Here is a 14209-nt window from a genome sequence, read left to right as displayed (position 1 = left end):
AGGGCCTTTTCGGTAGTGGCGCCCGCCCTGTGGAACGCCCTCCCATCAGATGTCAAAATGATAAACAACTACCTGACATTCAGAAGACATCTTAAGGCAGCCCTGTTCAGGGAAGTTTTTAATGTATGATATTTTAGTGTTTTTTGGTTTCTATGGAAGCCGCCCAGAGTGGCTGGGGAAACCCAGCCAGATGGCCGGGGTACAAATAAATTATTATTATTATTATTATTATTATTATTATTATTATTATTATTATTGCAGGATTAATCCTCTCTTGAGGGGCTACCATGGACCTATGTGGGGGTGGGGGGGAGGTTGTGGGGGTTTTTTGGTTTTCTAATGCAAGTATTCACAGATCACGATCCAGATCTGCAATATAGATCATATCAGACGAGGCACAAATTGATCCAGCCCAAACTGGGGCCTGACCCAAATTGCCAAATTTGGGCCCGAATTGGAGATGGGCTTGCATAGCCCTATAACCTACAAGCTGATTGCCATGTCTGTTAGGAGTGTGTCATGTGCCAGATCAATCAGATTATCAGTTATTGTAGGTAAGGTGTACAATATTTGTGTTTAACTCTTCAAGCCAGGTTAGCTTTTCCAGTTGTATTTTATCTTAACCACTCACAATTTAGGTATAACAAAATGCAGCTGAGCCGAATTTATCCAAAAGGGACACGTGTTGATTCCTCAAACTATATGCCTCAGCTCTTCTGGAATGCCGGCTGTCAAATGGTTGCTCTTAACTTCCAAACTGTAGGTAAGCAATTCAGCCTACCACTTGCTTTAGTTGTTGTGTATGGTTTCTGAAGAACTTGTCTAATTGGACTACTCTTTTAAGAGACACTAGTTTGTATCCAACGTTAATCAGACTCACATAAGTTCTTTAATTCCAACAGGTCTCCTTTGAATAGAATTTAGTTGTATACAATCCACTAATTAGAATTCCCTCTATGTCCTGGGAAAGGATATTAATTATGGTGGAATATTTGAGTAAGCAAATAGAATTAGCATTGTGGATATGCACACTCAGAAATGGATTTTGGGGGGTGATCGTTCATGTGGTTCTCTTTCTTGAATCACAATGCTAAAATGACAAGCAGCGTAATGTACAGGTTCATCCATTTATGCAATCCAGCAATATATCTGTTGCTTTTGTAAAGGATTCCATTGCGGCAATTATGGAGCATGGTCCAAAACCAGTTTTTTTTAATAAAAAAAGTCCATAGTATGTGAGGTCAACCATCAAATGAAAACCCTTACTCCTCTGTGAAAATGACTGCTGATTTTGATGACATTTGGCAGCCCGTTCAGTAATTATAAATCAGTGAATGCTGCAATTATTCTACTGTAAGCCAATCAGGTTGTGGATTCACTTATATCTGGAGCTTGATTGGGTGGTTCCTGCCAACCAATCATACTGCTGCATTGTTCTAGAACCAATCAGACTGCTGCATTCTGAATCCTATTGTTCTAGGACCAATCAGTCTGCTGCAATTTGGATCCTATTGTTCTAGGACCAATCAGACTGCTTCAGTTTGGATCCTATTCAGCTCAGTACATAACACCAAGCAACTCACATTAACCTTTCCTTAACCATAGCAGGCAACTATCTAGTAAAACAGATATTAACTGTATCCCCACAACTAAATGTCAAGTGGACCAGAAGCAAGGACAACCAGTACTCGCCTGAAAAGAAGCACACCTTCCAAACATACAATTGTGATTTAAATAGAAACAATGGATATTTATGAAGAAGCTGGAAAATTAGTTCCCATAAAGAGAATGATAATTGTTGTGCCTTGGAATTTCTTTTTCAGCTTCTTGAATAGGTAGTTTGTGTTTTGCTTCTAGCAATGCTGAAGGTATCGGGGACTTTAGCGTTTTACTAGTTTTCAGTTGCTAAAGTAGACAAAAATGGACAACCAAGAGCTCATTTCAGCCAACGCAAACTATGGCAGCTATGGCTATTGCCAGGCACATTCCACAATGGGCAATATAAGGTGTAAAACCAGGAGCTTAGTAGTGTAGTCACAGTAATGTCTGCAGTGGTAGTTGCCCTTTAGATGCTGCTATTGTTAGAACAGTCTACACATTATATATCCAATATTTATAGATGGCCACGGTGTAGTTTTAAAAGTACTGTGTGAACAGGCCACAAAAAACCATAATATAGCATATGTGGAATGAGGGTTTTTTTTATATATAAAAGAATTCAGTACGGTAATCATGTGCATATAAAGAGGAAAGGAGACCTCTAGTGGAATTTCAGGATTCTTCTTTTGTAAATGTGCTAGAACTACAGAGAAACTTCTGCATCTGACCTGTCCCATGAAACGTTCTATTTTTTTTGTTGCTTAGATTTGTCTATGCAAATAAATATGGGAATGTATGAATATAATGGCAAAAGTGGGTACAGACTCAAACCAGAATTTATGAGAAGACCAGACAAGCACTTTGATCCGTTTAGCGAAGGTATCGTAGACGGAATAGTAGCAAACACCTTGTCCGTGAAGGTATGTATGCAGTCGCTAATGGAATAATTGTCACAAGGGTGTGGCTGTTGAATGTTAAGCACCAAAATGACTTCTTGTGCCATGATTCATACTTGGGTTCGAATTCCCAAGTTAAGAAATGCATATGTGCTGCATCAGTTGTGAAGGCAATATATTTTCTTTTAATATTTTATTGGAGTCAGTGACCAGGGAAAATTATTATTATTATTATTATTATTATTATTATTATTATTATTATTTATTTATACCTCACCCATCTGGCTGGGTTTCCCCATTTCCATTCCTGTTAAACAGGAAACCGGCAGCGAAGAAAAGGGAGCTGATGTACCGCTTGGGAGCGAAGTCAAGTGACAGCTTTATTACAATACTCATCTGATTGCGTGGCGAGTCCCCCCCCCCCCAGTGGAAATAAAGACACGTGACACAATTATTTAAGGTTAATGGGCTAAATATGGCCACAACTTTATTGGTTACAGGTGATGAGTGGTATTGGCTTAGGCATTGGTCCTAACCCACTATCCAGCTTCAGCCCTTCTGCTTGAAGTCCGGGAAGGGTTAACCACCAGTAGGGGGAGTCCTGCTGATGCACATCAACTAGGGACTCCTCCGGGGTCACCACTTGGGGGCGTGCCTTAGGCCCTCACCTCCATAGGCTTCTGACAGGCCCACGCCCCCCGGAATCCTTTATCAGATTACCCTTCAATATGCGGGGAGGTGATGTGCTTCCTCCCCTTTTCCATCTATATAACACTACCAATACCAATGCCTAACCGTGAATGCCAAGGAAGTTGTGATGATTTGCTACGAGGTAGGCGAAAAACCAAGTGGCTGGTGCCAATTTGCCAAGTGGAAAATATTCCTACCAGGCCCCTTAACGGCGACCAACCGAGGTCCATAGCAAGGTCAAAGACAAAACCTTAAAGGGTAGGTGGGTGGGAAACCGGAGCAGCTGGAGGCGGCAAAAGTGGTAGATCCCCGACCGCCCCTGCATTAAATTGGGCAGGCCGCACACCCCAAGCCAGCCGATTGGCTGTCCTGGGGATGACACGGCCGGGGATTCCCTCAATCACGCAGAGGCTGAGAGCCGGCCACCGCGCGTGTGTGGTGGGGGCGTGCAGCACTCATCCCACCTCCTCTAAAGGAGGGAGGGGCTTAGCTTGACATGTGAGGATAATGGCGTTCAGACACATGTCACCTACTGGGAGAGATATGACAAATGAAATGGCATTTCTGCCCGCTTAGGTCCTGCTATCATTAGCAGTTGCAATAATAATATCAATAACAATGGTCCACTTGAGCTGCTCTTCTGGCAAAGGGTGCCCAAGCCCTTGGGGCTTCCTAAGGAAATTTGCCCTAAAGAATAATGGTGGGGTGCCCAGCCTGCCCCCTGTCGGAACACGCCTGGGGGGCACACGCAGCCCCCGGAATGAGACAGACCTCTCCGGGCATCTTCCTGATGAAGTGCAGCCCGGGACGTTCACAAATCAGTCCTGGTGCGCACCAGCAGCGGCGTAGCGTGGGTTGTCAGCACCCGGGGCAAGGCAAGTAATTTGCGCCCCCTAACCCGGGGCAAGGCAAGTAATTTGTGCCCCCTAACCCGGGGCAAGGCAAGTAATTTGCGCCCCCTAACCCCTAACCTGCCGCCGCTGCCAGCTTCTCCTTGCTGCTGCCTGGTCTGGTCTGGTGTGGTTCTCTCCCGCGCTCAGCGCTGCGCTGGGCGGCCGCTGCACTGTCCCTCCCCCAGATAGTCCCTCGCTCTCTCTCCGCACCACACGCCTGGCACCCACCCCCTCCACAGTGGGCGGCTCGGATTCGCACAGCCAGCACTGCAGTGAGAGAGAGTGAGTGAGGCAGGTAGGGGCAGAGAGCTGCGAGTGCGAGCGCCCCCCCCACCAGATGTTGCGCCCGGTGCGACCGGCCCCCCCTGCACCCCCCACGCTACACCACTGCGCACCAGCGACACATATCAAAAGACAAGTACACGTTTACTCAGCAGAGTATAGCAGAAACGATCTTGGAGTGTGAGTGTTCCATTCTAAGTGATTTATTAAGCAATATATACAGGACAAAGCAATCATGGTGTGCTCTCACTTTTTCTCCAAGAGAGAGAGAGAGAAAGAAAAGTACAAAAGTACTGTACAGTGGTACCTCTGGTTGCAAACGGGATCCGTTCCGGAGCCCTGTTCGCAACATTAGTAGAACGCAACCCACGTCTGCGCATGCATGGGACACGATTCGGTGATTCTGCGCATGCGCGTGACATCATTTTGAGCCTCTGTGCATGCACAGGTGGCGAAACCCTTTCCGGTACTTCCAGGTCACTGCGGGACGCAACCTAAAAAGATTTAACCTGAAGCAAACGTAACAAGAGGCGTAACTGTACAGTACAAGTTTTACTGTTGTTAGTCACTCTGAGCCCAGTTTCGGCTGGGGAGGGTGGGAGATAAATAAATTATTATTATTATTATTATTATTATTATTATTATTATTATTATTATTATTAAAGATAAGACTGGCTTCCGTTCTCACACATTCCAAGCCTAGAAAGTAAACACTGACATGTGATGTAACAATCACACATCCAGCAACTGAGGAGTGAAATGCTAACACACACACACACCAATAAGGCTGAATTCTTTCCCCAAGCAAGGGTGCCGCTGTGACTGGAAATTAAAGCAAACGTGACAAAAGAAGGAATCTTTATGGGAATAGTGAAAGGCCATCTCAGCCAGTCTGGTATTCCATCCAGGATAAAGCATATTTTCCAGCTCTAGAACCAATGGCCATCATATGCCTATTGAGAGCTTAGGGTGAACAAGCGCACCCCAAACCCCAAACTGGGGGAGAAGAGAAGGGCACTGTCGGATATGAAGTCACACTGGAGGTGGGACAGAGTGGGAAAGTATTCAGTCCATGCAGAAATGGCGAAACTTACCAGAAAAATAAAAAATCAAGATAACAGACTTTTAATAAAACAGTATATATAACAGTATGTTATATATATATAACATACTGTTATATATAACAGTGTTTTATAACAGTATATATTTAAAGTAGATGAATAAATGAGTAAATTAAGTTAATTTGGATGTACGGACAATATTAAAAATAAACTTAAGGAACCGCAGAAAGAGGGGGAAGGAAGTCGAGTTTTGAAACGTTAAAATGATTGTGAAATTATTGAAATGTTTAAAACTGAAAATCATAAATAAAATAATAATTAAGAAAAGGGAAAGTATTCACTCCAGTCTCCTTCCAGTTTAAGCCTGCCCTATGGTCAATGTCAGAGAAGGCGCTGAGAAGACTTGAGCCTACTCACTGAACACAACAAGGCCAGAATGTCTTACTCCCTGGGTGCACATAGCAGAATATGGCGACCTGTAGTCCCATTTCCCCATCTCCTACCCTACTCCCTTGTCAGAATGGCCGCAAATAAGCCATAACCTAAGTTGTGGGGGCTGCGATCTGTCTCCCTATCCAGCGAAGCTTGTATTGTGATTATAGTAAATGGTATGAGTGGAGGCCATGAAACTGAGAAAATGGTTAGCATAAATGAAGCAAATTGGCCAGGCTTCAATTTACTTATGTGTGTTGGGACTGCAAGCACAGAAGAATAGGAAAGCAGTAATTTTTCAGAGATACGTATATAGCACAAATTCTGGCCCTTGTCCAGAAAGAAATACTCCCACATTCCAGTTTTATACCGTTTATCAGCTACCTCCACAGAATATGCTAGCAGAATTTCAAATACTTCTAAATTAGGGCCCCATTTTGGATTTTGGCACAAAATCCAGCTTGTGTTCTGCTTTTAAGCAGGTTTTGTGCCAACCCCCAAACTCTGTGCTGGTTTAAAGAGCTCAGCCTGTAGAGCATGAGACCCTTAATTTGGGGTCATGGGTTCGAAACCCACAAAGTCATTTGTGGTCCCTTTCAGCTCTAAAACTTTCATTTTATTATGAAGTACCGTATTTTTCGCCCTATAGGACGCACCGTCCCATAAGGCGCACCTAGTTTTTTTGGGGGGAAATAAAGGGGAAAAAAATATTTCCCCCCCAGGCGCGGGGCTGGGGCAGCCCGAGATTCCCCCAACCCCAGCCCCCAAACAGGCAGCTCTCTGCAAGCCGTGGGAGCCCAGCGGTGGCTCCCGCTGCTTGCGGAGAGGTCCGCAAAGCCTGGACGCGCTGATCTCAGCGCGTGCAGGCTTCGGCATGGAGGCAACTCTTCCCAAGCAGCGGGAGCGTTCCCGCTGCTTGCGGAGAGGTCTGCAAAGCCTGGACACGCTGATCTCAGCGCGCGCAGGCTTCGGCATGGAGGCAACTCTCCCCAAGCAGCGGGAGCGTTCCCGCTGCTTGCAGAGAGGTCTGCGAAGCCTGGAGAGCGAGAGGGGTCGGTGCTCACCTACCGCTCTCGCTCTCCAGGCTTCAGCGAAAGCCTGCATTCGCCCCATAGGACGCACACACATTTCCCCTTCATTTTTGGAGGGGAAAAAGTGCGTCCTATAGGGCGAAAAATACGGTACACACATACGATATTGAGTTGACAATAAAATAGTGTAACAAAACTTCTAACTTCTCCTGTTGTCAGATAATCTTGTAGAAAATAATTTATATCACAGAGAAAAGGTACAGAACTGTGTAAACTAAAAGAACCAGCACAAGTATTCAGTTTACTCAAATTATTATTATTATTAATAATAATAATTAAAAAAATAATTATTAAGGCCTTGGAGTCCCAGCCAACCTAGAAAAAAATAAAAGCATGGAGACTTAAAATAAAAGTTTATTGTTTATTTCTTATTCTCAACTAGGGTTGATTGGTTGTGGGGATGTTTTTCCTTTTCACGATGAAAAATGTGAGGGGAATCTTAGGTTTTCAATTCTCTTCCCCTCATATTAACCGCCTGCTATTCTGCTGCAGCCTCGCTCCATAAGTACCATTAGAAGTCTCTCTCTCTCTTTTTAGAAAAAGGATAATCTTGTGACATTTGTGCATGCACAGTCCAGTTTGAACAGATTTGTTCTTGAGCTGCAGCTCAAGTTTCAGAGGTTTATACAGGCTTATAATGCATTGCTTTCTGTTGTTAGTTCATAGTGCCAGCAGCCCCCAAGTGTTTAACTTCAGGAGCACCTGGGCTACCAGGCATGTTCACAGCCCAGCTGGTGTGATGAGTTTACGGCTGGCGTGACTGATACTGTTGCAGCAGTCCAAGAGGCATTACCACAGTCCCATGAAACACAGTGGCCTTAGGTGTCACTTCAATGAAAACAGCATCTTCATGCAAACCAAAGTGTGGATCAGCCATCCCCCCAGCTGTCTGGCTGTATTAGATTCACAATCAAGGCTTTAGTTTTTAGAGACATTCTAGTCTATCTGCCACACTGCCACTGAATGCCTAAACCTTGCATTTCTAGATCATTTCTGGGCAGTTGCTGTCGGACAAAAAAGTCGGGACCTACGTAGAAGTGGACATGTTTGGTCTGCCAGTGGACACAAGGCGAAAAGCTCTCAAGACGAAGCCGTCTCAAGGCAATGCAGTGAATCCTGTATGGGAAGAAGAGGCCATTGTGTTTAAGAAAGTAGGTTTGTCGTTCTTGTTTCCTCTACTGAAAAAAAGCTTTATAGTATTATTGGCTGCTGGTCTTCAATTCAGAAAATTACCATATTTTTCGCCCCATAGGGCGCACCTAGGGGTTTTTTTGGGGGGGGGGAAATAAAGAAAAAAAATTATTTCCCCCCCAGGCGTGGGGCTGGGGCGGGGGAAGCCCAAGCGTCCCTCAACCCTGCCCCCAGCCCCCAGAACAGGCTGCTATCCGCAAGCCTAGGGAGCCCGGCGGGAACTCCCGTGGGCTCCCCAGGCTTGCGGATAACTTCCTGAAACCTGGAGAGCGAAAGGGGTCAGTGCGCACTGACCCCTCTCGCTCTCCAGGCTTCAGCGAAAGCCTGCATTCGCCCCATAGGACACACACACATTTCCCCTTCATTTTTGGAGGGCAAAAACTGTGTCCTATAGGGCAAAAAATATGGTAATATGGGGGGGGGCAGGTGAAATTCTGTTTGTCCCAGTTCTGTTCCATTTGAGTCAGTGCCTAAGAGTCAGTGCCTGCTAGACCTGGGCAATATTATGATTCACAGTCTGAAACCAATATGACGTTCAAACCGCGATACCGGTTTCAGACTTTTTGAGCTGGCAGTAGATCCCAGCTCCCTGGCCTCCGCCAGCACAGCATACCTCACTCTCGTCTGCCTGCTTGCACTGTCAGTGGCCGGGAAGCTGTGAAGTATAACCAGCTCAAATTGCCTTGATCAGCTGAGAGGCGGGCATTTTAAAGAAGCCCACTTCTCAGCTGATTGAGTCCCCCCGACCTCTGGCTCACGCACAGCTGCCCACGCCTCAGCAGAGCACTTTAACAGAGCGCCGCTCCCGTTTCTGGCTTGCCCAAGCCAAAGGCAGGGGGAACAACTTGCTTAAACTGCTCCGCTGAGAGTTGGGTGGGTACCAGGCTGCCTGCCCCTCAGTTGATGAAGCCCCCCCACAGCTCCACCTTGCGGGAACCAGAGTGATATGGGGGCTTGCTCTGGCTCGCACATGTAGGAGTGGTCCAGAGTAGGGCTGGGCAGTTTTGGACATCGTGATATATCAGCAAAGTAAAGGTAAAGGGACCCCTGACCATTAGATCCAGTGGTGGTCGACTCTGGGGTTGCGGTGCTCATCTCGCTTTATTGGCCGAGGGAGCCAGCGTACAGCTTCCGGGTCATGTGGCCAGCATGACTAAGCCGCTTCTGGTGAACCAGAGCAGCACATGGAAACACCATTTACCTTCCCGCCGGAGCAGTACCTATTTATCTACTTGCACTTTGACGTGCTTTCGAACTGCTAGGTTGGCAGGAGCAGGGACCGAGCAGTAACTCACCCCGTCACAGGGATTTGAACCGCCAACCTTCTGATCGGCAAGTCCTAGGCTCTGTGGTTTAACCCACAGTGCCACCCGTGTCCCGATATATCAGTACACCATTATATTCAGCTGATGATATATCACGATGTTGAAAACCAGGTAATGCCCAGCCCTAGTGCCTGCTCTGCCATCACCTCCTCTTCCTCAAGGGGGAGACTCCACCGTCGTCCACAGGGGAAGAGCCCTAGTTTGCTTGTGTGTAAATGATGAGAAACCACAGCTGCCACCAAGTGTTTCCAGTGCTGATTGCCATACCCCCTTCATTCTACATCTTGCAAGGACAATGCCCTTGTGATAATCATGGGCAAGCAACATCCTACATGAAAGTCAAAGCCACGCAGGCTGGGAGTGCTTCATCTAAAGAATACTTGGGGAAGAATAAAAGATCTCATAAGCATTTAGTGGCTCAGCATGCAGGTAACACTAAGCCAAACCATATCACTTTCAAGTGTTCGGAGCAATTATATAAATATATATATTGTCATCCTTACAGCATCCCTGCTAAGCAGGCATGTATAACCATCCTTATATTGCAGACTGGAGAGGGTGCAGAGGTTGAGGTTGCCTGCGGCCCAGAGAATGAGCTGGTTGAGATGAAGTAGCAATGGCTTGGATCACAGAGCATTCCAAACTGTGTGTCGCGACACATTAGTGTGTCAGCTGCAGTGTGTAGGTGTGTCACGTTAATGCTCCCTGCACTCCTCCCAGGGTTGGAAAGGGCTTAGTTTAACCTCCGGGTTGCTGGTAAAACTGAATTACTATTCGCGAAATGATGCAGGTCTAAAAAATGTGTCACCAACATGAAAAGTTTGGAAAGCTCTGCCTTAGCCACCGCATTGGGTAATAGAGATGTGAAAAGTGTCCTGCCCAGAAATCCTAAAACTAATTCTGGAGAGACAATATATAATGAGTTTATTTTTAGGTGCTACATAGGGAAGGAAAAACTTGCCATATCTCTTTTTTTCTAATAATAAAAGGAATTATGGAGGAAGAATGAAAAGCTTTAGCAAACAACATGTTTAATCTAATTGTATAAGTTTATGGTGGATTATTTGTCAAAGCAAACAAGTGTTGAAATTTGACCTGAAAAGCGAGATCCTCTTGCAGCTGTGTAAAATAAAGTGAACAGTCCAATTGTGAGAACCATCCCATCTTATAAACATTGCCCACCTGCTCTCAAAATCGGTCAGACTCCCCCCTCCCCACCAAATGTGTCATATGAAAGTCTAGGGCACATACTTCTGTGGTGTATTGGTGTGTGACAGGGGAAGGGTGCTTATGGAACCCAGAATTTGGAATCAATGGATTCTACCCTCTACCCATCTCCAGTTCTACAGTATTTAGAAGCTGTCAGCTGTAGGGTTTCCAAGATCCTGTGTATCATCAATTGAGGCTGAAATTCTGGAAAGGGGGCAGCTTGATCAAAGCATAGCCAGGTGGACTGTGATATATGTGCTTGCCTAGTTAGGAAGACTACTATGACATCACATCTGTTGCTAAGAGACTCAGAGAAAGATAAATATATGGTGATGGCAAGAGTGTGTGACAGGTAGCAATGTCCTGGTCACCAGCTCTTTCTGGTATTTAAGAAGTGAGTTGAGATCTGCAGATCATGCTGAACTGTTGCAGCACTGCGAACAATGTAAGAATACTACCAATCTTAAGTTGCTGAACAGCGTGTCTCAGTATTCCTGCTTTGTGCACAAGGTGTGCCAGAAAACATTAAATACTTTCCGCCAAAATATATTTATTTAGGTTGTTCTGCCTTCCCTGGCATGTCTGAGGATAGCAGCCTATGAAGAAGGAGGGAAATTCATTGGTCATCGGATATTGCCGGTATCAGCAATTCGACCAGGTAGGACAATCTGGGCTTCTTATTCACTTTATTTATTGTTTAATCTCTGAACCACTCTTCTGCAGTTATGATTCCAGGACAGTTTACAGCATAGATATCCACACATTCAAACAAACAAACAAAAATATCAAGCTAACAGTCAAAACGAAGACCAAAAACTAAATTAATAGTACCACAGAAGGATATAAATCTGTTTAAAGCTGACTATCAAATCAGTTCATCCAATTGCCTGAGTGAATCGGTATGGTTTCAACTAGTGCTGAAAGCCAGAAAACAGTGGCACCAGCTGTACCTCCCAGGGAAGGGGGTTCTATGAATAAGGTGCCACTACAGTGAAGGCCCTATCTTGTGTCACTGTGCTAGGGGTTCTACTGAGTGGGAAGACATCAAGAACTTAATACAGAGGCAATATGATACAGGGAGAGGTGCCCCTTCAGATATTTCTGCCACAATGCATTTGGAGTTTTATATTTTAACATTAATAGTGTGAATTGAGCTCAGTGCAAATCCTGTAGAATTTGTGTTGAATGATTGCCGTTAGCTATGCTGCTCAGCATTCTGGCAGCTGCATTCTGCATTGGTTGAAACTTCTGAATCATCTCTAATGTACAGTAGTCTAATTGGGAGGTTACCAGAGCATGGACCACCACTGTGGCTAAGCTACATCAGTTCAGGAACAGAGGTAGTTAGGAGATTTTGTGCTGCTGCTGCTGCTGCTGCTGGTGCTTCTTGAGCCTCCAGTGACAGCACTGGATCAAGGAGTACCCCCCAAGCAACACACCTGCTCCTTCAGATAGAGTGTAAACCCATCCAGAACAAACTACCGTATTTTTCGCTCCATAGGGCGCACCTAATTTTCAGAGGGGGAAATCAAGGGGAAAAATATGACACCCCCCCCCAGCTCCGGGAGCAGCGGACAGGCTGTGCGCAGCCTATGTGCTTCTCCCAGACCTTCTCCCTGCTATTGCGGGAGGTGGGGAATTCTCCCACCTCCCGCAAAAGCCCACAGGAGCGGCTCGCGGCTCCTGCGGGCTTTTCGACCAGGAGGGAGAAGGGACTGACGCGGCCAGTCAGTCCCTTGTCCCTCCTCGGGGAAAAGCCCCCAAGAGCGGCGCACTCTTTAAAGGGTGTGCAGCTCCTGCGGGCTTTTCTATGAGGTGGGGCAATTCCCCCATCTCCCGCAAAAGCCCACAGGAGCCGCACACCCTTTAAGGAGCGCACGGCTCCTGCGGGCTTTTCTACGAGGAGGGAGAAGGGACTGACGCGACCAGTCAGTCCCTTGTCCCTCCTCGGGGAAAAGCCCCCAAGAGCGGCGCACTCTTTAAAGGGTATGCGGCTCCTGCGGGCTTTTCTATGAGGTGGGGGAATTCCCCCATCTCCCGCAAAAGCCCACAGGAGCCGCACACCCTTTAAGGAGCGCACGGCTCCTGCGGGCTTTTCTACGAGGAGGGAGAAGGGACTGACTGGCCGCGTCAGTCCGTTCTCCCTGTTGGGGAGAAGCTCCCAAGAGCCGGGGGGGCTTTTTCTGCCTGCCTCCCCGCTGCATTCACTCCATAAGATGCACACACATTTTCCCTTACATTTTAGGAGGGAAAAAGTGCGTCTTATCGAGCGAAAACTACGGTACCTACCCAATTGCACCTTTGAATGAGGGAATGAGCCAAATGAACTAAGAGGGCAGGTTCTCTGTGTACCTTGAAAGCTGAACTATGAGGACTCTAGTGTGCCAGGTTTTTTTTAAGCTTATTGCAACTTGAGAGCCCAGCTTTGACAGTGTCAACCATAGAATTGGAGATCTGCTCATCGAGTCCAGCCCCCTGAAATGCTCACTTTCCATCCTTCGCCATCTCCCTGCCTGTTCCTTTACCCTCTTCCTCTATATACTGTTCTTACTGAAGATGCCAGCAAACATCACCAGCTCTGGGAATAGACCATGGAAGCTCACTGCAGTCTACCTTAGAAGAGAGGAGGTATTAACTGTTAGGATATTTCCGTTCCACCTTAAAAGGGAGCAGGCTTTGTGAGTCAGAGAGTCTGCGCATGTCCTGTTCACAGGATGTTTATGTTTCCTATTGCTTTCGTTTTCTCTCTCTGTCGAAGACGCTGATGCAGACAGTCATGTCTTTCTTTGTTCTGATCAATGCTGAATAAAAGCTTGTAAATAATGCTCTCCTGAGTGAGACTTCTGGCTGTGCATTATCTGCTGATACGAGTGTGCATGAGCCCTGGAATGTGGCAAGGTATTTCCAGGAAACTCGTGTCGCTAATAGCTCATACTGCGTGACTACAGGAGATCGATGGATCGTCCGGCAGCCGGCTTGGGGGCCATGATGGACTTTATCTCCCTGGCAGTATCCCAACATTAACAAGCTGCAAAATGTTGGACTAGATAGATGACTCTTGGGGCACCTTCCAACCCTGAACTTCTATGATTATATGATTCCCAGTGCCCTCTGCTGTCCCTACCAGCCCTCCCAAGAACATATTCTGCCTCCACTTCCCTGCCCTTCCTTTCCAAGTTGTGGTGAGACCAGCAGAAAGGGCACACAAAGTGTTTAGAAAAGGGGAGCCTCTCCCTCTTTCCCTCCTTCTCCCAGGTAGCACACTAATAAAGCAAAACCCAGGGGCTAATTGGGGGTGACTTATCTCCAGGGCTGATAATGTCACATCATTTTGCTTCTCAACAGTCTGCAAACCAACATGGCTTGGGTAAAAGAAGGGAAAGGGAGGGAACCCTCTGTTTCAAACACCTCCTCCATTCCTGCTGCTAGTCTTGCTCATGCCCCCAATTTAAAACAAGGAGAGATTAGGGGCTCTCGGCCATGCCTGGTTCTTACTAAATGACTTGTAATAGACCAATAGTGTTGTTAAAATATAGTCAT

At 46.3% G+C, this 14209-nt stretch overlaps 1 protein-coding gene across 3 annotated transcripts in view; it reads left to right on the top strand.

Annotated features, from left to right (window-relative positions):
- The window catches only part of PLCB1 (phospholipase C beta 1), a 479313-nt gene that overhangs the window by 380643 nt on the left and 84461 nt on the right, over nt 1-14209 (top strand). For all 3 annotated transcript variants that reach the window (XM_083495891.1, XM_083495892.1, XM_083495893.1), the window contains 4 exons: nt 639-763; nt 2365-2519; nt 7931-8095; nt 11228-11327. In XM_083495891.1, the coding sequence (XP_083352017.1) occupies nt 639-763; nt 2365-2519; nt 7931-8095; nt 11228-11327 (545 nt within the window). The remainder of the gene's footprint in view (nt 1-638; nt 764-2364; nt 2520-7930; nt 8096-11227; nt 11328-14209) is intronic.

Source organism: Podarcis liolepis (assembly GCF_965112155.1).
Source record: "Podarcis liolepis genome assembly, chromosome: 3".
NCBI classification, from domain to species: Eukaryota; Metazoa; Chordata; class Lepidosauria; order Squamata; family Lacertidae; genus Podarcis; species Podarcis liolepis.
This window is presented reverse-complemented; position numbering and strand designations above follow the sequence as displayed.